At 41.1% G+C, this 25,622-nt stretch overlaps 2 protein-coding genes across 2 annotated transcripts; both read left to right on the top strand.

Moving 5' to 3' along the window:
* Positions 1-3,272: 3,272 nt before the first annotated feature.
* Positions 3,273-9,398, top strand: LOC132329303 (alpha-1-antitrypsin-like). Its single transcript, XM_059850232.1, has 5 exons — positions 3,273-3,354; positions 4,981-5,650; positions 7,118-7,388; positions 8,075-8,222; positions 9,207-9,398. The coding sequence occupies exons 2-5, from the start codon at positions 4,993-4,995 to the stop codon at positions 9,396-9,398; spliced, it is 1,269 nt and encodes a 422-aa protein (XP_059706215.1). The 5' UTR covers positions 3,273-3,354; positions 4,981-4,992.
* A 5,633-nt stretch (positions 9,399-15,031) lies between these two features.
* LOC132329300 (alpha-1-antitrypsin-like) lies at positions 15,032-20,985 on the top strand. Its single transcript, XM_059850230.1, has 5 exons — positions 15,032-15,097; positions 16,748-17,371; positions 18,026-18,296; positions 18,830-18,977; positions 20,667-20,985. Exons 2-5 carry the CDS (start codon positions 16,762-16,764, stop codon positions 20,874-20,876), a joined length of 1,239 nt encoding a protein of 412 aa, XP_059706213.1. The 5' UTR covers positions 15,032-15,097; positions 16,748-16,761; the 3' UTR covers positions 20,877-20,985.
* Positions 20,986-25,622: the final 4,637 nt, after the last annotated feature.

The raw sequence follows: 25,622 nt of genomic DNA, 5'->3' as shown, positions 1-25,622 counted from the left end.
AGCTAAGAAAAATATTTGTGGGCAAACAAGTGCAGGAAATGTTGTTCTGTGAACCATGACAAAACAGCATGGCTTGCTTTCCATGCATCCCTCTTCCTTCCCTGCTGACTGGAATGCCAGAGCTGGGCAGACCTTTCAGTCCTTTTGCAAGAATAACAATTAATGGGAAAATATGACTGCAGCCATGGATGCCTTCAAGACACACTTTAGGTAAGTTCTTCAAACTAACTCTGACTACTGCCCCAGAGCCACCACCCTTCAGCTCCCCCACAGTCACTGCATCCTCTCAGCTGGAGTCTGGTGCCAGGGTAAGCAATGGTGAATTTTGGTAATGCAAGTACTGTCTTTGTGGACAGGACACAAAGACACCTTTGAGCCAGCCAACAGAGAGGGTTTCACATCTACACCAGATATGTATTCTGTCAGGTGGATGTTATAGATCTGGAATGGGGTGGCTGGGACTGCTCTGCAAATACTTTGTCCAGGTCCTCCCTCAGCCAAGGCTGACATATGGCTGCTTTCAGACAGTGCCATTACTTTTCCTTCAGAGTGCCCAGAATTACAGGAGAGTTTTCTAAAAGCCTGAGAAAATGTTTCTGTAGAGTGATGGTCTGCATCAGCAGGGCATGGTTGGGGCTGCAGGCAAGGCATGCTGAGTATTTGCTGATGAAAGGAGCTAGGTAGCTTTTAAAATAAGTATTTTGAATAAAATAATAGGAATAGAGTCACATTTTTAAGAGGGAACTAAGGTGTAAAACAAAGTATCAGTGTAGGCATGCTTTTACTGTCTCCAGAAGCAGACCCTGGGGTGGAGCAGCTGTTGGCTTGGAGAACCTCTTCTCACCTTCCCAGCAGAGTGATGAACCTCTTCTTCAAGCCACCACATCATGACAACAAGGATAACTGAAGCAAAGAGAAGCACATTTTGGAAGAGTTTCAAAAATCAATCCATGCTGACTTTCAACAAGAGGGATGAATGTCAACATAAACAACAACACAGATGAATACCTGAATAGCAAAACATTTGTGTTTGTGTCTCTGACAGTTTTCTCACTGTACTGAAGTATGTTTTGGTTCACCTCAGGGTCATAGAGGGAATCCAGAATTAGCCCAATGGTTGCAATATCATTCTCTACAGCACTGTCTCTTCTCTCTCCTGCTACCTTCTGCTTCAGCTGGCCCTGCAGCTGCACAGTGGAGTCCACTGCCCAGGGTTCCTCTTCTGCTATGACCAAACCAAGGCTCAAAGAAAGCCTCTGAATGTAGGACATATTCTGAACTGCTGCAAAGTTCATTTGTGAGGAAAAAAAAACCAAGTTACACAAGGGTTAATTACCTCTTCTGATGTGCTTTTCTTAGTACCATGTTGAATCAGGTGCCCAAGCTGCATGATCAAAAATCTAAAGCCCCAGTGCAGGCCATAATCCACTTCAGGAGATGCTTTAGCACTTGTGTCACTAGCTGGCAATACCTAGGGAGGTGTATCTGGTAGTACAGCTGCTCATGGCCGTGGACCTCTCCTCTTCAGAGTTTGCAGATGGCTATTGTGCATGTTTGGGGACAACAAACATTAAAGCCAGCTGGCCAAGCAAGCACTGACTTCTACCTTCTCTGCATGGCTACATCAGCACTTGTCTGTGTCCTCAGACAGTTGGAGGGTTTTTTATCTATGCAATGCTTAACAGAAGTGTAAATATTTAACACTGCTCACCTCCATGATTAAAGAAGTGCCCAGATCCACCAACAGCCTGACTCTCTTGGTGCACCACGAGCACCTCTCTCGTTTTCCCTGAAACACTGCACTTGTGCCATCAGGCATTCTGGTTTATACATTCACTCAATTTAAATTCAGAGTGTTTGTGGCTGACAAAAAAGGAAAACAGGCTATTCCATCAAGCTTCACCTGACCTTCACAAGTGCTCCAAGGGACAGTAGGAATTGGTATTCTAATAATAAAAAATACAAATTCAGAAATCAAAATACTTAACAGCAAATTTTGCCTGTATCTAAGGCAAACAGGCAGAACTAAACTATATTCTGAAATTTAAAAAAAAAGAAAATTAAAAAAAGGGGTTGAGTCTGTAAATACCATGCAGGGAACCTATCTGCATGACCAAGGCCATGGATCCCAGCAGGTAAAGAACAACTTCTGAAAGCAGCACAGCTGGGAACTGCTGTGCTTACACAGCTTTGCATACACAGCACCTTGGTTCTACAGTATCAAGGGCATTTTGCTGTCCCTTGCTGAACAAGTCCTGCAAAGTGTAGCAGAGGCATAGAGGGACCAAACAGGCATTTCCCTGGCTGGCTGATCAAACCATGCATCTGAACAACTCATCCATTGTTGAAGAGTGGTGAACCTGCTTCACAGCACTTATCTTCATCTTCCTTTGGAAGATTCCTGGGAAATACATCTTTATGAGAAGGGTGAGACTCACAGTTTTACACTGCCTTGATTTATTACTGGTAAATATTTCTGGGTTACTCTCTTCCATCATTTGCTGTTATTTGATGTATTTAAGACTAGGTGGCTGCTCATATACATTACAGCAGATGCATTTGTTCAGTATTGTCTTTGGGCATTTGCAGTGATGGCACATATTTTATACAGCTTTTTCAAGTGCTGAAGTCCATGTAAAGTACTTTTCAGATCTTGGTAGGCTAGGTGGTTCTTAACAGAGATACAGAAAGGATCATTTGATTGTGAGGAGACCATTCAGTAAATTGCCACAGACCTAAAATTCACCATGCTTACAAGACTGAACGTGGCACCCTCTTTATTTGAGGCCAACAGGACTCAATGGCTTCTGAGTAGCAACCAGTGGGGTTTCACTGTGTAGAAATAAAAGATGAGATGTTGACACATAAGTGGAGTCCAGTAAGCTGGGTAGCCTGACTGAGGCCAAGTGGTGCTCCTTGTAGCTCCCTCACCTTCACAAGTGGTTGTCCTTGTAGCTCCTCACCCTGGCCTTCAGAGCTTAGTGCTGGGCAAGATTATATCTCCAGATGAACAGTTATACTCATCTCAGGTAGCACACAGGGCAGAGTGCTGTGCTCTTGACATCAAAATATCATTTCCAATAAATATTTGCTTAGGAATTGCTTACCCTTTGGGATGTAACACTGTACTCTACTGACCAGCCTGGGCCCCGTGGTCTTTGCTCTGTTTGGAGTGAAGAGATGTGGACATATGCATACAAGGTCCAAGAACACTGGCTTCATCAGCATTCAGCTTTGTGCTTCCAGGTAATATGTATCTAAAGCCATGTAATGTTTAACAGAGGAAAACAGCAGTACAAGTAAGGCAGCAAGAAACATACAGCCCATTGAGAGCACGAGCCCTCTGAATGTAAAGTAAGTACCCAGTTATCTTTATCTTAATGACTTTGACCCAGCTGTATGGTATGTAGCTAAGTGAGTCATAAAGCACATCTGCTTTCAAGGGTGAAACCTAGTTTCTAAGTTTCAAATGACAGCTGAACTTAATTTCAAGAAATACTGAATAGCAAATTCTGGGGATTCATTATAGCAGCTCCACATCCCAAATAGCTCAAAAACATCTAGAAAAAATGTGCTTCAATAACAGAAGTATTCTGACTTCTCAACTGTCAATTTTATTTATCATTACTAATTTCCCCTAAGGCTTACAATCAGATAAGCAGAACTGAAGTGAATCAGTAAATGTCTTGCTTGCACTAAGATGACTCAGACAGAATTCACAAACTGATTTTGCTATGCCGATGTCCTCTGTAAATTCCAATTTACCCAGACCACACAGAGCAAAGCTGCAGAAAGACAAGCTGGCTCCTTTTCACCCAAACCTTGGTGGTCAGAGTGCTGTTCCAGGGTGGAGAGAACCCCAGTAAACATCTCATCTGTTCTGCTGAAGCCACATCTTTGAGTGCTTTTACCATTGACTGGAGGCTAAGCAGGTAGCTTGTGATCTTCAGCCTAAAGCTGGTCTGTTAAAAGCAGGACATTAGGTGAAGGCTGTTTGGAGTTTTTCTAGTGACTGGTGCCATATTTTTAGTGGGAATAGCTCTTACTTGTTTTCTGACAGGTTAAGCATCTTAGACACCACAAATCAACCCAGCATGTTCTTGGCTGAACTGGTAAAAGAGAAAGCAGTAAACAAAGAAAGAGAAAAAGTGGTGACAGTCACTACAAATGTCTAAGATGCCCTGATCCAGTCTTGCTGCTGAGCACTACTTTGGCCTTGGGCATATTAACAGTAGAAAAGGATACTTTCTTGCTCATATAAAGCTTGGAAAGACAGGAGAGGCCAAGTCCATACTAACAGTCTCCCCTTCCCAAAACCAGATGTGGGATACACACAAGAAGGAACCTGTCTGGAATACAGGTGACACGTGAGTGGTCATTTAAAATAGATAAATAAATTCTAATTTAATCAGGTATTGAAGCAGAAAGATTTTACCAGCTCTTATGATTAGCCACTTTGTATGGTAAAATGAGTCAGGAATTAGAGAAAATAGCACTTCTGAATTCTACAGTCTCGTATTGTTTTCCTTTGATATAGCAGTGTAGCACTGTTTTTTAACATAAACCTCATTCAAACCCTATTAGCATATTAATCCTTGGAGGTCTTAGGAGATAAGTACAAAAGAATTAATCGGAAGCTTCTAACATGTTGCTCTGTCATTAAAAAAAAAAAAAAAAAAAAAAAAGCACCTTTTCACTTCTCTCTCTTGGACTCTTATTTTCCTTTAATACTCACATGTTTCTTTCCCCACTAATAGGAACTTTGTAGCTAGAGTAAAGCAGAACTGAAGTAGGCAGCAATGAATAGGAATTACAGGTAAACTCAGAAGCACAAGGATTTAAAAAACATTTCCATTGAAAAGGAGGAGGTCAGGACATAACAGTGTAATCACTGAAGGCAGTAGCAGAGAGAAATAAAAGATGAGGTGTTGATACAGCCAACCTCCAGCATCCAAGACCTTTTGTTCTTTGTCCATGCAGTATCTGTGAAGAATGATGAAGGCCATGCTCCCACTGTGTTTGCTGGTGGCCATGCTTCACCTCAATGCCCACAGTCTGACCCAGACTGACCACCACACTGACCAGCCTGAGGCAACTGACCCCCAGGAGCAGCATTCTCTTGAGGTAGATCCTCTCGAGTCCTGCCAAAGGATAATCCCAAGCAATACAGCCTTTGCCTTTCATTTTTACAGGCAAGCAACCACTCAAGAACCTGACAAGAACATTTTCTTTTCCCCAGTCAGCATCTCTGCTGCCCTTGCCCTTCTGGCCCTGGGCTCCCGAGGCAGCAGCCAGGCCCAGCTGCTGGAGGGACTGGCCTTTAACCTCACCTCCATCCAGCAGGAGGAGATACACCATGGCTTTGCTCAGCTCCTCCGCCTGCTGAGCCGCCCTGGCAGCCAGCTGCAGCTGAGCATGGGCAACACCCTGTTCATGGACAAACACCTGAAGCCAATGAAAACCTTTCTGAAGGACATCAAAAAACTGTACAGAGGAAAAGCTGTCTCCAGGAGCTTCCAGAATTCCACTGAAGCTAAAAAAGAGATCAATGATTATGTAAAAAATAAAACCCATGGGAAAATAAACCAAATACTTGAGGACCTTGATCCAAACACTCTGATGGTAATTGTTAACTACATTTATTTCAAAGGTAAGTTACATAGATGCTATTTACTGCATCTGTTTTGTGCTCTTTCCCCTGAAGTAAAACAAGTACACCACATTATTTCTGAATAATTTTTAAATGAATGTGTTTAGATGAGACTAGTATGAAAAAAAATTGAAAGTTTTCCACTCTGAAACCTCGTCCACATCTAAATTTTTCTAGCCTATATTTAGACTTCTAAGCATAAAAGTTCATTTAATTGCAATATTCAGGTTCAGGGAATTGCCAGAGCACAACAGATTATTGCATTGTTAAATTATCCTGTCAGACTTAATCCACTCAATATTTTAAAAATCAAAATGTTTTCACATTGTATGTGTGAAGTAGAAAACAAAAATCTGAAGATGATGCTTAACAAAAATTGCCAAAAACATTAATTTACTTACAGTCCATGACTATTACATGGGTAGGCACCTCTGCAGTTGGAGTCCAAATGTTCTACACCTTGACACCATATTACACACATCCTGAGAGGTATTTGAATGTATTGCTTTGGAAATTATTAACTTCTTCTTGGATGTTCATTTGTAGCAGCATGCAGACATACACAGAATTTCCCACCCAGAAAGGAATATTTGGAAATTATGAACATTTAGCAAAATAAAAAAATATTTTATATCATACACTTTATAAATTTGGGTGACCTAATCTCAGGTTTCCTAGTCTGGGCACCATACCAGAGTGAATTTCTTTCCTGGAGGGCAAGGGAGAAGGCTTAAACTTATAAAGTAACCAGAATATTGTGGAGTTTACGTTCCACTATTTATTTTTTAAATTAGGCTATTTCTATTCACTTTTTTTTTTTTTTTTAAAGGCAAAAAAATCATACTTACAGAATGGCAAGCCGTAATCCCAGTCTATTTGTTTAGTGAATGACCTTTTCTATTACAAAATAAAATATCCTAGAAAATTCAGTTGAATAAACCTACAGAGCAAAGGGTTTTGAAGGCTAAAGACCTTGAGGCCCTCTTCAATTTACCATGCTGCAGTCATGTTCAGGTCCAGAAGTTTGTGTTTCTCTAGCATGTAGGCTTTTCCTTAGTGCTACAAGATGAAAAACATATAAGAAACCATATGAGGAGCATAACATACTACCTTTTAAAAGTCAGACATCTGCTATGAAACTTGCTTTACAAGCAATATTCTGAAAACAGCAAATCCCTGGATTCTGGTCAGCTTTCATTTGCTTCAAATAAAACACAAGGTAATATGATGAAGTTACTTCATTTAATTTATCTGACCTAGAAATATTGTGTACAAGTCCATACCAAATTTAACCTGTGGTATTTAATTGTTACAGAGAAAAAGATATTTAATAAACTTTGAAAACTTTTTATCTCCAAGTGTAAATATTTAGATATGGTTTTATTTATTGTACACTAGTCTGGACAATATTAATATATCCTCGCTGAAATAAGTATTCAATTCCATTCTTTCTCTTTTGGTTTTAAGCTTACTGGGAAAATCCTTTCAATATTAAGGGGACTCACAAGGACTTTTTCCACGTGACTGCAAAGACCTCAGTTGAAGTGGAGATGATGACTCGCGATGGATTTTATAAAGCATACTCTGACAGGAAGCTGTCCTGCGAGGTGGTGCAGATTCCTTACAAGGGAGATGTTACAGCATTCTTTATCCTGCCCAAGAAAGGAAAAATGAAACAGTTGGAACATGCCCTGACAAAAAACACTCTTTCTAAATGGGAAAGATCTCTTCAAAGACGGTAGATATAGAATTTTGATTTGATGATTCGAGGTAGTCAGAACCCGAAGTCTGAATGCTATGGTCAGGTTTTACAGTTACTATCTTCTATTTTTGATGGGAGGTGTAAACAGAAGAAGTATAAAGGATCGGACCAAATTATTTGATACTTTCAGCAAAAATTAGAATCAGCGTTGCTTTGTGATGAGAGAAGAGATCTCTGAGGTGGGAAATTTAATTCTTTTTCCCCCATGCATTTTTAGTTGATGCTAAGTATCACCATTTCCCTTGTCTCAGGCAAAATATTTTGAGCAGTAATATTTTTAGTGGTAATATTTCGAGTGCTGTGACATAGCAGTCAGATCCCTCAGAGGGAATGTAGTGTGAATTCCAAAAGCAGAACCTTCAATGTTAGAAAAAGAAATCAAACTTGGTCCCCAAATTGCTGGCAGCACTACTGTTTACTGTCTCATAAAGTGACTGCATTGCAGAATCATAAAAGAAATATGAATTGATGTCTTTCTCCTTCCATATTTTCTATCCTTTTCTATCCTCCAGACCAGCATCTTCTTCTTCTTCTTCTTGCCATGTTTCTTAGATGAAAAGACTAGCATTCTTGCTCAGAAGAACCACCCTCAAGTTAGGAATCTTCAGTCCAAGGCATGCTCTGATTGCAATAATGACCATAATTTACTTTTGGATTGACAGGAGGATGGAACTGCATATTCCAAAAGTATCAATTTCAGGCACCTATGACCTAAAGAGGATCTTAATGAGTCTGGGTGTAACTGATGTCTTTTCCAATCGGGCTGATCTGTCTGGAATCACAGGAAACCCTGATTTGAAGGTTTCAAAAGTAAGTTTATCAGCAGAAACAACCACCTATGGATTCCTTAACAGCCAATTGCCTTACCCTAAGTTCACCTGTGAAATTTTACTTCTTGCTAGGGCTGGCTGGTACTCTGAAATAGAACATTTAGCTGATAAAGTCCCTTTAAACTCCCTCACACTTCTCCAAGATCTGGAGATGAGGATATTTTCTTTTGTCTGACAAGCAAAGGTGGAGGGCAGATGGAGGGGTGGGTTTGGCATTTAACCAGGAAACTAAACACAGCATATTTTCTGCATGTAAAAGAAGTGCCTATAGGTCACTAGGGGTTGTGCATGTCTTGTGTCAGCATATCGACAGAAACAGTGGCCTTTTTCTAACATGCATTCTACAATTTCAAAGGATTTAGAAATTGCTGTTACTATTGAAGGCTCTGTTGAGTGCTAAAAACATAAAATGGGCCAGACTTGAGGAAAACATCCCATTTACTGAAAAGAATGTGAAGATAAAAACTAGCATTTTTACAGCCATTCTGAAAACACCACTTACCATTTTCTGGCATTTTCGGGCTAGTAAAAGAAAAAAATTAAAAATGTCCAACAATAATTTTACAAAAAATTTGGTAGCAAGGTTGAATTCCTGGCTAAACTGTGTGCATGTGCTGTTAGGAATACTTACAGAGCAGTACTGGAACCCTATTTCCTTTCCCTTTGAAACTGACATGCCCTGTGAGTAAGCTTGGTTATTTTACTTTCAATTAATTCCACAAGGTGTGCAGTTGCTAAGGTCTGAGTTGATGCACTTGTGGTGAGGAACACTGAATGTGTAAATATTTGCTTATTGAGACAACATTGCTAGAAATCACACAATGGGCTGTAGTGCCCTTCTTCCTGGTTCCTGGCTTACCAGCATTTTTTGTGAAAGGCAGTAGTTGAATTAACTTTGTGTTAATTTGAGTCATTTCACACCACATCTCCCACATACATTAATTCTTGCTGTATTTTATTGTAGGCTACTCACAAGGCCCTGCTGAAGATCCATGAAAATGGCACAGAGGCTGCAGCAGCCAGCAGCATAGATTTTCTTCCTCATTCTGCTCCTCCCATTGTTAAATTCAATCATCCATTCTTGCTGTTGATTATTGATCAGTATACTCAGAGCATCCTCTTCATGGGAAAAGTTGTAAACCCAACTGAAAAATGACTGGTCACTGGCTGGTCTTATTGGTTTGAATTGCATTTTATGGAATTATTGTCCATTGTGATTAAAATTATATCCCAACAGTTATTAAAAATTTTCTTTTTCAAAAGAAATCAGAAAAGAGTGCAGTCATTCTTAGAAACATTCTTTTTGCTTTGTCCTTCCATAGAAAATAACCAGTGAGATATACCTATTAGTGAATTGTGAAGAATTTGATAAATCAGCCTTTTAGTGATCAGGGCCATCTTTGAAAAGCAAGGTAATATCCAGCTGAGAGACTCAGCTGAAACACTGCAAGTAAATAAAATTTGAGTGGATAAATCCAAATGAATTCTCTGCAAACTACAGGTTGGATTCTGACATTGGTAGGGTTTCCAGTAGAAGGAAGGCATAGCTGCAAATTACACACTGGGAGAGTCAGTCACTTTAGACCAGGCCTAGACACTTCTTTTGAAGGTCAAGTCTTATTCCATAGTCTCCCTTAGGACATTCATAGCTGATGGCATCCACCCACATTGTGTTGGCATCCTTGAGCTGGCCATTAATGTAACTCTACACAAAAGTGCTATGTGGAAGCAGCGCTGGGAAATGTTTTAGTTGGCTAGATATCCATTGCATTATAGATTTACTCTTGTATTTCTTGTAAATAGAAGTCCCTTGCGGATATTCAAAAGGGACAGGATAGGAATACCTGGAAGGGGAAAAAACAAACAGTGAGATTAATCCTATCTCCAGAGTTTACATCTGTGCTGGTAAATAAAGAGCTATAAGATTTGTCCCCTAACCGTAGGGGCAGCTGGCTCATCACAGGTCGTATCCACATTGCCTAATTCTGATCCCACAAGTCATCCCATCTACTTATTGGAAATGGCCCATGGCCTGTGCCAACTCCAAACACATGCTTGGCACTTGCTTGGAAGAATCACATGGTGGCATGTGTCTGAAACTGTTCTAAAAGTATAAGAATGTGGCTGCAGGCTGATGGCCAGGTTTGCTCCCCAGAGCTGCTCTATGTACTGCAACAAACGGAGCCAGAGTGAACAGAGGAGAGGGAAAGTGTCCCTTCATCCCTCAGCCCTACAAGCTCCCTACAAGCACTCCTACACTAAGTTCCAGGTGATGCTGAGAGGCCTTCACAACAACTTCTCAGAAATGAGGGAACTGGAGACCCTGATGTGGAGTAAGATTTGGCAGTTCAATAAACGCCCTTCAAAACGACGTCAAGTCTCAGACTGCAAGGCTCCCACATTCTTAGCACAGATGTGTTTGGGTGGTCTCTCCTGATTAGTCCTGTGCATTTGCTGTAATTGTGCATGCTTATTTTCACAGTAAATGTGAGTGCTTATTTTCAAAAGGCTGCTCCTCGTTAAGGATTTGTGCTGTTCCTCAGATGATACTGCAACACTTTGATGATGCAGTTACCAGAAACACTTCAAAGCTGTGCACATAGAAACTACCATGAAGCATAAAATATGAAAGCTTAATTTTATTATGTTGTAGCACAAATGAACTCAAATGCAATTTACAATGTTCCACTTACTGTGGAAGCATAGGCATTGTCCATCATCTACATCCCCTTTACTCCTTAAAAATATTGAAACCAAGATTTTCGTTATGATCCAGAAAGTCTGTCACTAGTTCAAGGACCCAGCTGCCTGCTAAGTGTGGCCTGATGCTGCAAACTGGAACGAGCTGGCAGAAAAAGGCCATTGGAGAGTCCCCCTGGGCAGGTGGACCCCTTGTTGAGAAAGGCTCAGCACTCAAGGCCAACATCACACAGCTGTCCTTCCAACAACTGTGCATGGGCAGGCAGAGAGAGCAGGCAGAGATGGAGGTGACAAAGAGCATGGCAGTGATGTTAAAGCAGAGCACGACTGGCAGTAACACTACTGCCAAATTAGTGCTGAGCCAGAGAGATACAATCAAATCCTAGGTGATCAATTCATGCTCAAAGACAGTGCCAGATCAAAGGGAAACTCATATTTTTTGATTGCTAAAAGTGTTTAGAAGTTATTTTACTGACAAATCAGAATGACTAATGTGGCTATAACCTGATAAAGAAATAGTTAAAGGGGCAAATGGATGAATTTAGGAGTTGTTTTTGGCATGGTACCCAGATATGAAATCTATTTACAATTTTACTTTATCCATGACTGCATGAAATGCTCCTTTGCTGCATATGAGCCTGTTGTCCTTAACTGCCAACTGCTCAGTGGCCACAAGCAGAGTAGGAAAACACACAGGAACAGCAGACCCACAATGGAAATCCTTTTGGGTGCTGCCAATGGATAGTCCTCAGAAGCACACACTCTTCCTTGCAGTTTTACAGGTAACTGACTGCCCAAGAACCTGGCAAGAGTGTTTTCTTCTCCCTGGTCAGCTTTTCTGCTGCTTTTGCTCTGCTCTCCCTGGTCTCTGGAGCCACCAGTGAGGCTCAGGTGCTGGAAGGGATGGCCTTTGACCTCACTGGCACTCAGGAGGGCACAACAATTTTCATTTTCTGTCATTTATTTTAATTCTGGGAGTTAGAGATGCCACCTCTAAGTTCTTGTACCATTGCCAGTAATTCAGGGTTTTGGTCTGTAGCCCTAACTACTTGAGTTTGATGTATCTTTTGAAAAGAGAAATTCAAGCTAAGATACATTTTGAGAGCAAAATTTTGGTCTTGAATTCTACTTACTATTACTTATTTTCACCCCCATTTTATTTGAGTGTTTTTTATCAAACTTCTAACAACTAGTTTTGAAAAGATCTGGTAGTGTCAGGTATGTCTACAACTCTACTATCTGGGAACTTAATGGAAAATATATCACAAAAATCTGAGATGAGCTGTCAGAGACAGATTACCCATACTGAGCATTACAGTGCTGGCTGATTGACTTCAATGGAATTCACGTCAGGCCCTAAATGCTTGGGAGATTTTGGAAACATTTTTTCATTCAATGCTAGGAGATTAAGTACAGACAAACAAGAAAATATAAAATATTATTTTCTGAACACTGATGAAATAATCATCTGAGGTAAAATGTCTATTAAGAGAAAAGGAATCACACCTGAAAAATAAAGGGACTTTTTTTCTTCTTAGATCAGCAGCAGAAGGAAAAAGTAGAGTATTTGGTTCTGCTTATACAGCTTTCTTCTAGCAGACTATGAGTTGATATGAAAATTCAATTCAAAGATTCCTACTGCATTGATGAAAGAAGCTGAAAACAAAGTAGGAAAAGTCTAGTTTCCTTTCCCAGTTCTGTCACAGACTTTTGCTTAGCCTCCTGCTTTTTTTTCTTTCTGTTAATCACACTGGTTTTTGAAATGGGAGCCTAAAGCACTTTCATTATTCTAGGAGAAAAGGATTAAATATTTGTAAAACATGGAGAGTATATTTGGGATGCCCTCTACAGAAAAACATAAAATTACTGAAAGGAGTTGATTTTTATTCCACCTATACCAGTTTTACAATGACACCAATCTCCAGATTTCAATGGAGTTACGTATGTCAAGAAGTCAATTTAGATGAACTTTCATAGACATGCCTTGAATGATACATCTTTATAGGGAAAGAAGAAATAGCTGCATGAGGATTTATCACACAATGTACACATTTATCTTGCTGATCTTTTCTTTTTACAGTCAGAAATCCTTTGCCCTGGAAAGCCCTCAAATATAACATGCAAAGTCAGCATATAATAATCAGATGACCAAGCAGCAACTGAAATAACTTAATGATATGGAATGAAACTGCTCCTATAAGGAGGAACCAAGACACATTGCATAACTGAGCAGAGTCAGGGAGAGTAGAGATAGAGATAATGAAATTATTCCTTCCATGTAGACTATTATCAGGCCAATGGGAAAAGCATGTTTGTCAGTCCTTTATAGGACTCACGTGGTTCCCAGAGCAAGAGTTCCCCTGTCCCAGCCACCACTTATCTCAAAGCATCCAGGAACTCCACACTCTCTTCTGCGCAATTCCCATGGGTGGCTCTCCTTTCACAAAACTACACAAAGTTTCTAGTTTGGCCTTGCAAATCCCCGTGTTCTGGGGACACAGCCATTTTCAACAACAGGAACGTGCAGCAAAGTAACAAACTGCTTTCCTCTCCCTGTGTTTTTCCTGGCTGACATGCAGGTGATACCTGTGTGTGGTAATTCACCCTCATTTTCCATTGCCTTCAACAGAAGCAACATATATCATCCAAGAGTCTCTATTTCTGGCACCTACAATGTAAGGCAGATTTTCAAAGGACTGGGCATGACTGATGGATTCATTAACCATGCTGATCTGTCTGGAATTGCTGGGAATCTGACTCTTTGAAAATGGCCATTTGTGGGTCTGCTGCAACTGCTGGTCTTAGCCTCGTCTAGGAAGACGCTTGGGCCAGGGTCAGAGGATCTGGTGCCTGGGAGTTGTGAGCAGGGACAGAAGAAACTTTCCATTCTCGCCCTGACAGGCTGAGTGCTGCTGCATTTCCTGGGAGAAAGGAGAGGAATCACTGCAGCAGCTTTGCTGTTCTCAGAAATTCTTCTCAAGAAACAGTGGCATCCTTCAGATGGTTAGCCAAGCATTAGGACTGGGCTGAAAGATTAATGCTATCTATGTAGGCAGGCCTAGGCTTGAGAGAAATATCTTGTCTTTGCTAGAGTTAAGCAACAGCATACTTGCTACTCCTGAGACTTGGCCATTTTACATAATACTGCAATAAACTTTCTGGTACTTGCACATATTGTAAAAAAAGCCCTCTCTGCAGGAATATATTCTGACCAACCCTGCCTCTGTCTTGTAAGAGAGAGCAATTACCTAGCAATAACAAAGATGGTTGATTCCTATGTGTAGATAAATTGAAAGTTTACCTGGGGCAAAATCATGTACATTCAATGGAAATAATTAGTCATTGCTAATTAGGATAAGTGCCATCCACCTCATCCTTAAATAACCTTCTAAATAGCTAAATTGTGCCTGTTTCAGCTTCCTCTGAGAGGGATCCCAGTGTAAGATACATACGATATGAATGTAATTCATGCTTACCCTATACACAAGGGGTTAAGGTCTTCTCTCTTCTCCCCATTTAACATTTTGCTGTGGAAATCTTTGCCTATTTTATTCTTTCATTTGTTTTCTTATTTCAGTTATTGTTCAAGCTATGCTATGCTTTGCTCTTCACTTTAGTAGTTTCTAAAAATACTCATCAATGGTCCCTCAAAAAGCTAACAAATGTTCTGAGGCCATCAAATAATGCCATTTAAGGCAGGGCAGAGCTGTACCTGAACAAACTTGCTGCTGCCTTGGGTACTCAATTAGATGGCATTGTTGCATCAGGGTATTCTGTGCAGGAAGTTCAGTGGGACAGGGGATCCATGTTCTTGGCCTTTTCTTAGCTTTCCAGTTCTTCTCATGTTCTGTTTCCAGGAACCGATTTACCATGGTTATTGGTAAAGCTTTTTTACATAGAGTTTAGCTCGAGCCAAGAGTAGCAAAGTCTGGTCTTTCTCTCCCTTTAGAGCCCTAGGTGCTGGCATCATTCTGGCTGTGTGATGGGAAAAAGACTTTAAATATTTGATATCCAGAAAAAAAATCGTTTACTCAATCTTTGCTTTGCAAATAACTCTTATTTGCCCTGTTTAATCTTTACCAGTGGACATTTACTTTAAATACTAGAAAGCAAATGAATGAGGGAAGAAGCACTGTGAAAGAAAAGTCCAGCACAGTAAGTACCATACTATACTTTCTTAGAAGTCTTTGAATTTATGCTGTGTGTGATCCCTGCTATTTACTGTTGAGATTAATTTGTTTTGTACAGTAATTGGAAATTATTTTAGCTTCTGGAAGCATTTTCTGAATCTTTGAAGCAAAATTCATTCAGTGATCCAGCTTCTAGCTATAGTGACAGGATGACAGGGATTTGAAGTCCAAAAAGAATATCCAACAATCAGTACCAAGATGAAGAACAAAACTTTGTCTCTGCTCCCCGAGGAATAAATTTAGTTGAAATCTCAATGTCCCAACTATTCCAGGAGGATGCAGGGCTAATGAGAGTAGCCTCATTTCTGTCTAGGGTGCTTAAAGACCAGACTACTTGCAGTCAAGTGGCCTGGAAAAGAAATCAGTCTCTCTCAAAGACAGATTTGGCCAATTATGAAATTTATTGTTACCAGAACAAAATGAATTATCAAGAGCTAGAATGCTTTTTTTTTTTTTTTTTTCCTGAGTCAGTGTTTATACCCAGCATTTTAGAAATGCTGGACATAGCTCCCACACTCAGCACTTCAACAGCTTACATCTCCACTTTTTCATAATGGACATCCACAAAAGAGGGAACCTGGAAATAATAACTCTCCATAAGGTGCAAGACCTTAACGTGGCATTATACACACAGCCTGAGGCAGATTCTGGGCAGAATCTCATTCTCCAGGATAAGTATTCAGCTGCTATGAACAGTATTCAGATCATCTCTCTTTCCCTGAGGGCCACTGCTTGCTTCATGGGGTTTGAGTTTCTGTCATTTAAGATAATTTCGATGAGCCAGAGAGCATTCTTCTCCAATATGTCTCAGGAATCTTCCCCAAAAAGAACAGAAGAGAGACTGTGGGGTTATGCAGAATTTGCTTATGTCACTTGAAGGAAAAGGAAAGGTTGTCAAATTACATACACACAGCAAGGCAGATTCCACTGTAGCTTTTCCTAAGCTCTTGAGTCTTGAGCTTTGCAACTTTATGGATAGCTTATGTGCAATATAGAGTGTCAAAACACTTTTTCGATTTAGCCTCAATTTCCTGAAACACTTGAGGTAAAATCTTGAAATAATATAGGTCTTGAGTCAGAGCTATTATATAAGAGGCAGAAATATATAAACACTTTAAAGGCTGAGAATTTAGGTGGATTTTATACACTGCTATAACTATCTCTGCAATGCTTGAAAACCAAAGTCATAACAAGACCATGGGTATCACAGAAACATATCAGCAAAAGTTGGTCCCTCTGCCAAAGTACTCACCAGATAGATGGGTGCAAATACATTAACTCAGCCACATACCCCAATTCACTTAGGAATGCACTGAGGCAATGCTGGTCAGAAGCAGGAACTATTTCACACATAATACCTCAGGAAAGCTTATTCTTCCCTGGTAACACCACATCATTGTTTTATTTCCTTTGCTCCTTGGCCACAAACTAAGAGAACTGACTAGAAATAGACTGTAGGCCAGTCCATTCCAGAGGCCAAGTAGAAGATTATTTCCAAAAAGAATAGTAGTTCTAATGACTGACATCTGAAAATCAGTATCTAGAATACAAATTTTTTTAGCCAGTAAAGATAAGCTTCTCTAGATCTAAAAGTTGCTCTGTTCTTTCTTAACAGAACTGTTCAGGACAATGAAGTCTGCACTCTATTTGTGTTTGCTGCTTCTTGGACTTCAAGTCCAGGGTCAACAAGTCCCAGAAGACCAGTCCCAGGCTGATTATGAAAACTTGCCTCATGTCAAGCTAGCCCCCAGCAATGCTGACTTTGCATTTAAGCTTTACAAGCAGATCAGTGATGAGTCTGGCGACGGGAACATTTTCTTCTCTCCTTTGAGTATCTCCACTGCCTTTGCAATGCTCACCCTGGGGGCCAGATCAAACACGCTCAGAGAGCTGCAGAAAGGCCTTGCCTTCAACCTGACACAGATGGAGGAGCAGGAGATTCATGAGGGATTTCAGCGCATCCTCCAGCTGCTGAATGACCCTCACCGAGAAGAGCAACTGAACACGGGCAATGCCCTGTTCATTGATAACCAAGTGGAACTGCTTCCAAACTTTCTGGATGGTGTCACAAATTTTTATCATGCTGAACCTGTTTATAGTAACTTCCAGAATCATACACAGGCTATAAGGGAAATCAATGTGTATGTGGAAACAAAAACACATGGCAAAATTGTTGATTTAGTCAAGAGTCTTGATTCAGACACTCTGATGGTTCTCATTAACTACGTTTTCTTTAGAGGTGAGTGACAGACATGGGTAGCAGCTACACAAATAAGCTCTGGAAGTTCTAAGAAACAAAACTCACATTGTGAACACATAATCTAATTTAAAACACATCTTTCTGGTTTTAAATTACACAGGAAAATATTTGAAAGACAGGTATGAAGAATCATTTTCTACATGTTTTATTTTTAAAAAATAAAATAAATAACAGAATCAGCAGAAGTACTGATCAATGTCACATAAATTTTAAACCAGGTTCAGAGCTGAAAATATTCACAACTTATGATCATTTATTGAAAGGCACAGGTATTTGGCTGTGCAGGACATGGTCAAACACAGATGACACTTGCATGAAAGGAATAAGCCTGAAGCTTGTTTAGTTTATATAAGAGTCTGTGCAAGATTTACCGTTATCTGAACAGGCAAAGATTCATCTTTTTTCCACTGCAAGCTTCAACCTATCAACCTATACTTTTCTTGTTGGATTTTTATTAAAACCATTGAAAAGAGGTGAAGCTTCTTTCCATGGCCAGGCAACAAGCATCCTTAAATTGAGATAGGTTTGTTGCTGTCTCTACAGTTCAAGTATATTGTTTAAAGCATCAGTTAATATGACATGCCTTTATTAGTCCCTTTTTTTTCAATTCTATACTCATTCTTTTTTTCAAAGGCTCCTGGGAAAGACCTTTCAGCAATTTAAGCACGACAGATGCTGACTTCTTTTTGGATTCCAACAATTCTGTTCAAGTCAAAATGATGCATCAAAACAAGAATTTTAATGTCCACAGGGATGAGAAGTTGTCTTGCTGGGTAGTAGAAATCCCATACAAAGGAAATGTTACTTCATTCTTTGTTCTGCCGGATAAAGAGAAAATGAAACAGGTGGAAGATGCTCTGCTAAAAGAAACGGTGTCTAACTGGATGAGAGCACTTAAAAAAAGGTAATATTTTAATTGTGGCTTTGTTTAAATATTGAATAGGCTAAAACTACTCATCCAGGAAAGGAAAAGCTTAGGATACCATGATAAGTTGCTAAGTACAGCTCTGAGGAGCAAGCACTACTCAGCTTCTTTAACTCAGACAAGCTATCATGTGATTTCACACCAAAGGAGAGCCCTTTCAGCTCCCCCAGTCACAGCTCCCAGTTGTGAGGATCCTGCACATGGATCATCCTTCAGCAGGAGGAATCCAGTTAAAAAAAAATACTACTTCTTTTTCTCCAGTCTGGATGATACTTTCCAGTCAGTCATTTTCATAAACCATCACTCTACCTCTGCACTACGGAGCAGCCTGTGGCTGGTGGGACAGGTACCTCAGTTTCTGCTTCTCTAACATGAGATTTATCACAGTCTTAGAAAGCCAAGCCTGGGAGCAGAGCTCTGGGGGTATTTGGGATGCATATATACCTGCAATAGATACTGCTTCAAGGGATCTTGCAATAACAAACTCATATTTTTATTTATTTTTTGAAAAGAGAAATCTACTTGGGTCTTCCAAAATTCTCTGTCTCCGGCTCCTATGATGTTAAGAGGCTCTTTCAGAAAATGGGTGTGACAGAGGTGTTCAGTGATCAGGCTGATCTCTCTGGAGTGGCAAAAAATCTTCCTCTGAAGGTTTCCAAAGTAAGTATGCAAGCAGGGATGGTAATCAAGAGGTTTTTCTGCCTTGTTTGTATGCAGGTGTAATCCAACAACTAGGCCGATCCTACCCCTGGAGTGTAGTCATTGTTTAATGATGGTAATAAAGGAAGGAAAAGGTTAGGCACCAAATGGCTGTTGTTCCTACAGTTGAATATTAAGTTGTTTAGTGCACAGTGAGCCTACAAACTTAGCTGAAAGTCTCTGAAGAAGAAAACAACTAGAAAGCATAGCGGGAGTAATTTCACAAAAAGCTGCTGTTAAAGAAGTAATGCATGACAAGAATTATGACATAAGTCTGGGAATAAGCATTGGTATACTATGTATAAACCTTTCATTATTACTTTGTCTGAGAACTTCAGAATTTATATGGACAACAGACTTGTGGGACAGGGATAGCTCCATTCCACAAGCAAGAAATGAGAAAACAGACAAACAGAATTATTTCTCTAGAGTCCCAAGGAGTATATGCCTTGTGTTGTGAGGGAGGTGAGCCTTCCCTCCATCCTTCACTTGTGAGACTACCTCTGGAGTTCAACAGATCCAGTTTGGGGCTCCCAGATACAAGGGACACATGGACACCCTGGAGCAGAGTGAGTCCAGAGGAGGGTGAGCAGGATGGCTGTGTGGCTGGAGCACTGGATGGATGAGGAGAGGCTGGAAGAGCCAGGGCTGCCAGTCAGGAGAAGGGAGGGTGAACGGGGGGCTCTTAGCACTTGCTACAGATATTTGTTAGAAAGGGAGAGACAAGATGGACACAGACTCTTCTTGCAGATGAACTGTGATACATCAAGGGACAACACACAAAGGATAGAAAATGGGATATTCTGATTGGGTTTTACGTAAAAAAATTCACCATGAGGATGATCAAAAACCAACATGGCTTACTTTTGAAATTTCTGTCCTTTGAAATACTCAAAACCTGACTGGATTAAATCCTGAGTAACCTCCTCTGGTGTCAGAGGCGACACACTGCAGGAGGGTTGGCGCCATTCAATGGCCTCTAGAGGTCCTTCCATCATATAGTATTTGTGATTCCTCACATTCCTCCCTACGTCATGTGGATTGCAGATATGGGATTGATGCCTGGAAAGCCAAGTAAACTGGTGAAGCGTAAGCAGAGACTCATGAGAGGAAATTTTAGATTTGTTGCAGACAATGAAGGAAGAAAACAAAGGGCTGTCCAAAACCAATGAAATAGCTCATGAGAATTCCTAAATACAAATTTGCTACACCTACCACAGAAAGTCCTGAAAAATCTTATCTGTGGGCTGTGTTACAGAAAGACACTCTATAAAGCTTGTCACTATTGTTTTTGCAGAGAGAACTATTTTGCTTAAATAGAAATTGATGCAAAATGAAAAATTTCCTCTTTTGTGTTCAGTATTAAGGACAAAATCTTAATCTGAGAAACAACAGAATAATAGATATCCTCTATGTTGCTCAGTCTCTGCAAGCAGTCATGTTGACTCTGACTGTTGAAGAAAACTTTCCTGAACTCAGAGCAAACTTTGCTTGTCTTGGAAAGGCTGGACAATTTTCTTCACCCAAGTTCTACATTCATTTGGTGTTTTCTTTTAAGAATTACCTTCTCCCAGTGTTAAAGCAAACAAATTTTTCCCCAGCTGCTTCTCTCTCTTCTGTGCCTAGATTATAATCTCTATTTCCTTGCAGGCAATTCACAAGGCCACAGTGGATGTCAGAGAGAATGGCACAGAGGCTGCTGCAGTGACTATAATAGAAGTTGTACCAATGAGTGCATCATTTCCTCCTCCTCCTCACATCACCTTCAACAGGCCCTTCCTGATGATGATTATTGACAAAACCACTGATGGCCTGCTCTTCCTGGGGAAAATTGTCAACCCAACAGCTAAGGAAGACTAGGCCAGAGCACTTGAGCTCTCCAGTGCTTGTGCACATCCCAGAAATTTCTTTGCAAAACAGGACTAGAACTGATCTGATGCATAATTAGCAAATAAATAAATAAATCTTCTGTCAAGTTCTTGTTTACTTCAAAACAAGACATTCGGGTGCAAACATTATAGGCCATTTTTACAAAACCACTCAGCCCAAGTAGGCAGCCATGGGATCTGGGACAGACACACATTTTCTGTGCTGTTATCACGGTGTCAGGGGTTTTTGTGTGCAGATACATCTTCCTGCTGTTGGCTGAGAGACTTCCTGTGTCTCTCATTTCCTGTCCTCACCTCACAAACATCTATCCCTTTCAGCTGGGGAACCCTTCTTTCCCTCCCTCCCTCTCATTCCATGAATCCCAGAAGTACCTCCTTCCTCTTTGAAGTCCTTCCATGGGAATGGAAACAGAGACATAGAGCTTTTATACCTTTCCTCTCCTAGATGGTAGATGCTCCTTGGTAAAGAATAATCCTTTTCCTTCTAGCTTGACAGCTGCCTTCTGCTAGTTTCAAACCTTGCTCCCTTCTGCATTTCTCACTATTTTTTTTTCAGGATAAGGGGCCCAACATTTCTGGCAAGGCAAAAATTTAGCTTTTGTGTCAGTGAAAGCTGCACATCATTGCACAAATTATCAGCTTTAATGGTCTTGTGCATGCACAGTGAAGCATGGGATCCCTAGGAGAACCAGATGTGGCAATACCCATCTTCTGGTTCCAGAAACTGGTGACTGCAAAGAGGTCATGTCTCTTTGTCCACATGCCAGTTGATCATATTGAACTTTACTTGCTTCAGCAAGCTCAGGCTGCTGAGTGCCTCCAAGAGGATTCTCTCCATTAAGCTGATGTTCAGGATGCAGAAACGTGTCTTGGGCACCTTCCTGAGTACTGAGTAGGCAGAAGCCAACATTACCAACAGCACTGTGTGAAGGGAAAGTCGTGCTGTAGCACGTTAATTTCATTAACTGGAAATTAAAAATTGAGTAAGATAGTAGTAAAGACATAATTGAAAACATCTTCCCCCCAACCCTGTCCTTCTCACAGGCTCAATTTCACTCCTAACTCCTCTGCTCCTCTCTCTGAGTGGTGCAGGAAAGCAGACACAGGGCCAGAGGAGTTGAGGTCAGTTTATAATGCTTCATCTCTGCCACTCCTTCCTATTCCTGGTCTTCCTCTGCTCCAGCATGATGACAGTTGACAGTGCTTCAGGAACTGCTCTGGCATGGGTCTTTCCTGCAGGATCCAATCCATCAGGAACAGACTGCTCCAGTTGATTTATTAAAAAATATGGATATTGATCTAGCACCGATATCCAACTGTGATGGACAAAGTCTCTCTAACAGTTTAAAGTTAGAAAGTGTATGTTTATTGCAATGCTGGGCAGTGTGCGGGATGGCTCCCAAATACACCCCGCAATTTACAGGTGATTACAGAGTCCTTTCATATTCATAACTTTGGTACGTCCTATTCCCACGCTTTGTATGGTCATTAGTTCAAAAGCTATTAAGAATGCGTAGTTTGTTCCTTGAAATGGGTTGGTGGTCCCTTTCATGGGGAGGGGTCCCAAAATGAGGAAGTAAATGAAGTCTTCCTTGTTCTGACTTTTCTACTTTTTCAATGCAAATATGACAAATGAACCCTTGGCAGAACTCCCATTCCTTGTCTTCAAACAGTTTCAGAACAGAGGAGGCCTACAATTGTCTTATGTTCCTAAAGGCTATTTATCAGTTTCCATATTCTTCATTATAAACCCAGCTAACCAAACATTGTGCTGACAAGCAATCAATTTTTAGTTAACTACTAACTCTTAACTTCATCAAGGCCTACCCATTTATTTTATTTAACTCCAATAAAGCTTATCTCTAACTAAAATCTTAGCTCCTCTAAAACCCCTTAACTCCTTAAAGTTTATGTCTCACCATGTGGTCTTCTCTCCATGGGGTTGCAGGTCCTGCCAGGACCAGGCTCCAGGGCAAGGGCTCCACAAGCTGCAACTTCTTCTTGGCCACATTCACTTGCTCTGGCATGGAGTCCTCAAGCAGCATGGGCTTCTGCTCCACCACAGTCCATGGGCTGCCCTAGGGGCACAGCTGCCTCAGCAGGGGCTTCTCCAGGGGCTGCAGGGCAATCTCTGCTCCAGAGTCTGGAGCACCTCCTGCCCCTTCTCCTGCATTGATTTGAATGTCTGTGGGGCTGCTTCTCTCATTTGTTATTTCAGTCCTCCCTCTCCCAGCTGCTGCACAATGTGTTTTCCTTTTTCTCAAATGCATTCCCCAGAGGTGTCACCCATCTTGGCTGCAGGGCTCAGTTGTGTTGTGTGGTGGGTCTGTTGGAGCCCTCTGGAATGGGCTGGAACTGGTCATGTCCAGCACAGGACAGCCCTAACCTCTCCTCACAAAGGCTGCCCTGCAGGCCCCTCTGCCAGCACCTGTGCACACCCACCAGATACACAGAACCCAGCCCTCAGCTGTGGCTCACAATGGGTAATGCCATTTAATGGGTGGGTAGAACACTTTGATGGTGCTAATGAACTGCCAGGAGCTCCTTCACAGTGTCCCCTCAGCATCAACATTTGGCGGGCACTTCTCCAACACAGCCTGAGCTGAGCCTCAGGACAGCTCAGGACACTGCTTCCCCCCTGGCTTTCCAGCCTCAGCTCTGCCCTCCTCCTTAGGAGGAGCTGGAATCAAAGAGTCCACTGAAGGGGCTTGGGGCTTCCTGACACTGCTGGAGGGCTTTAGCTTCTGGCTAGGCTGGGTCAGAGCTGCTAAATGCTTCTGCAAGGTAGTTTGGTTTGGGAGAGCCCTGGCAGGTCATGTGGTGGAGGGAAAACCATAGTGTGCATTTTTGCAGTGAGAGATAATAAAGCCTTTCATGTCAGTAAGCACAGACCTTTCTACAGTCCTATGAGAAAAAAACCCTCAACCTCTAGCCAACCTATTCACACAGACCTAGACTTGCTTAATGCAAAATATTTTCTCTACAATCATCCCTTTATATGCCCCATCTCCAGATTTTAAACAAAGAAAACTAGCAATGTTCCATGGAAAATCTGAGTCAGCCATACCTAAGACGTTTTCTCTCTCAGGAAAATAAAATCATTTCAGCATTGCTTGAAGGGGCAAACGTCTGCTGTTGGAGCAAAGCCAAGGATTTTAGCTTCGCACAGGGCTGCCAAGCTACAAGTCTCTTCATCCACAGCTACTAATACAACTTGCTCAGTCATTGCTCCCCTGCTTTGGGAGTGGTGAGGTTTAAGGGAGCAGTTAACTGTGCGCTATTTAAGACACATTAAAGGGAAGGCAAGAAAGAAAGTAAACAGGAAATTGTTCATATTGCCTCGTTTCTTCCTTTGCGCCCCGCCCAATTCTGCAAAATGAAACCCAGGAACAACCCCAGTTTTATTGTTTACTAGTAAATACTAGATAAAAGAAATAAAAACATTTGTAAAAATACTTAATGATCCTCTTATCAGAAATGTGAGATTTTCTTATGGAAAATAGTGCAAGATCACTTGATGCCTAATAGGTTTAATAGGTTAAATGCTTTTTTTTGAGGGTGGAAAAATTATTTCAGCTGGGAGGATAGTTCACAGCTATGCTTTTGTAATTTCCCTGCAACTGTAAATAAGAACAATTTTAAAAAAAGCTTTAAAAGGCAGACCAGTGATTTCTCAAATAAGCACTTAAGTTCAAAGACTTTGTTGGAAACTTAGATGGATTGTGGAAAGGAGGGTAAAGAGTTGGAAGGGAACAGGAGTGTTGAGTTGATTTGCTCAGTTATTTTAGCTCCACGGTGGAGCTAGGGGGAATATAGCAAGAACATGATGATTTATCAGAAAAAGTGAAAGCTTTACAGATGTTCAGAAAGTCTGCCTTAAAACCAAAGACAACACATTGGCCCAGCTGCAGATTTCCTGAATCAGCTCTGGCTGAAACTTAAATGCTACCAAGAGGAAAACATATCACCCTGAGCCAAGATAACTCCAGCAGACTGAGAAGCTTCACGTTTTCAGGAGCAACATGGAAAGAAGAGAAGTGGGAGAGTAAAATCTCTCTAAAGAATACAAGGAACCCTTGGCCACACTTCAACGCCCCCATACTTCAGACTGACCTAAGGGAGAGAAAATGTGGTGCCAGCACCTGGAGTGGGCTGCCCATGTGTTGTGGCCTGGTGTTAACAGGGATAACTAGCCTCACCTCAACCTCCACCAGCATAGCACCTACAGGTAACTGGTTAAAATCTCAAGGATATGCATTTTGATCCTTGATGACTTCCCTTGTTAACTAAAAAAAGTAGCATCTACCCCTACCATACTGGAATATTGGGCATACAGGAATATTGGGCATACAGGATGCACAGTAAGGGGTAAAACTAGACTGCCTTGACTTTGCAATGTTTGACCTCCATTTTGCACAGACAGGTCTCTCTGTGCCTGCATTAGTCATCTGTCTCTGATGTTTTTTGGTGTCAATGCCCTACTTGAGAAAAAATGCATTTCTGAAGTGTGTAGAGACAGCAGTACTGTAGCTGAAGTCACAGGAGTCCTGACCTAAACCCCCCCATAATCATCCCTAAGTGGAGATGGAGCACTCTGAGCAGTGCTTTTGTTTTGTATTTCTGAACAGTCTGACCTGACATTTAGCAAAATTAGGGCTTTTGAGAAGCAATAGGGAATGTTGTAGGCAGCAAGCTGTCATATTTGAAAAGTAACATA

This window comes from Haemorhous mexicanus, chromosome 6 (genome assembly GCF_027477595.1).
Source record: "Haemorhous mexicanus isolate bHaeMex1 chromosome 6, bHaeMex1.pri, whole genome shotgun sequence".
NCBI classification, from domain to species: domain Eukaryota; kingdom Metazoa; phylum Chordata; class Aves; order Passeriformes; family Fringillidae; genus Haemorhous; species Haemorhous mexicanus.
This window is presented reverse-complemented; position numbering and strand designations above follow the sequence as displayed.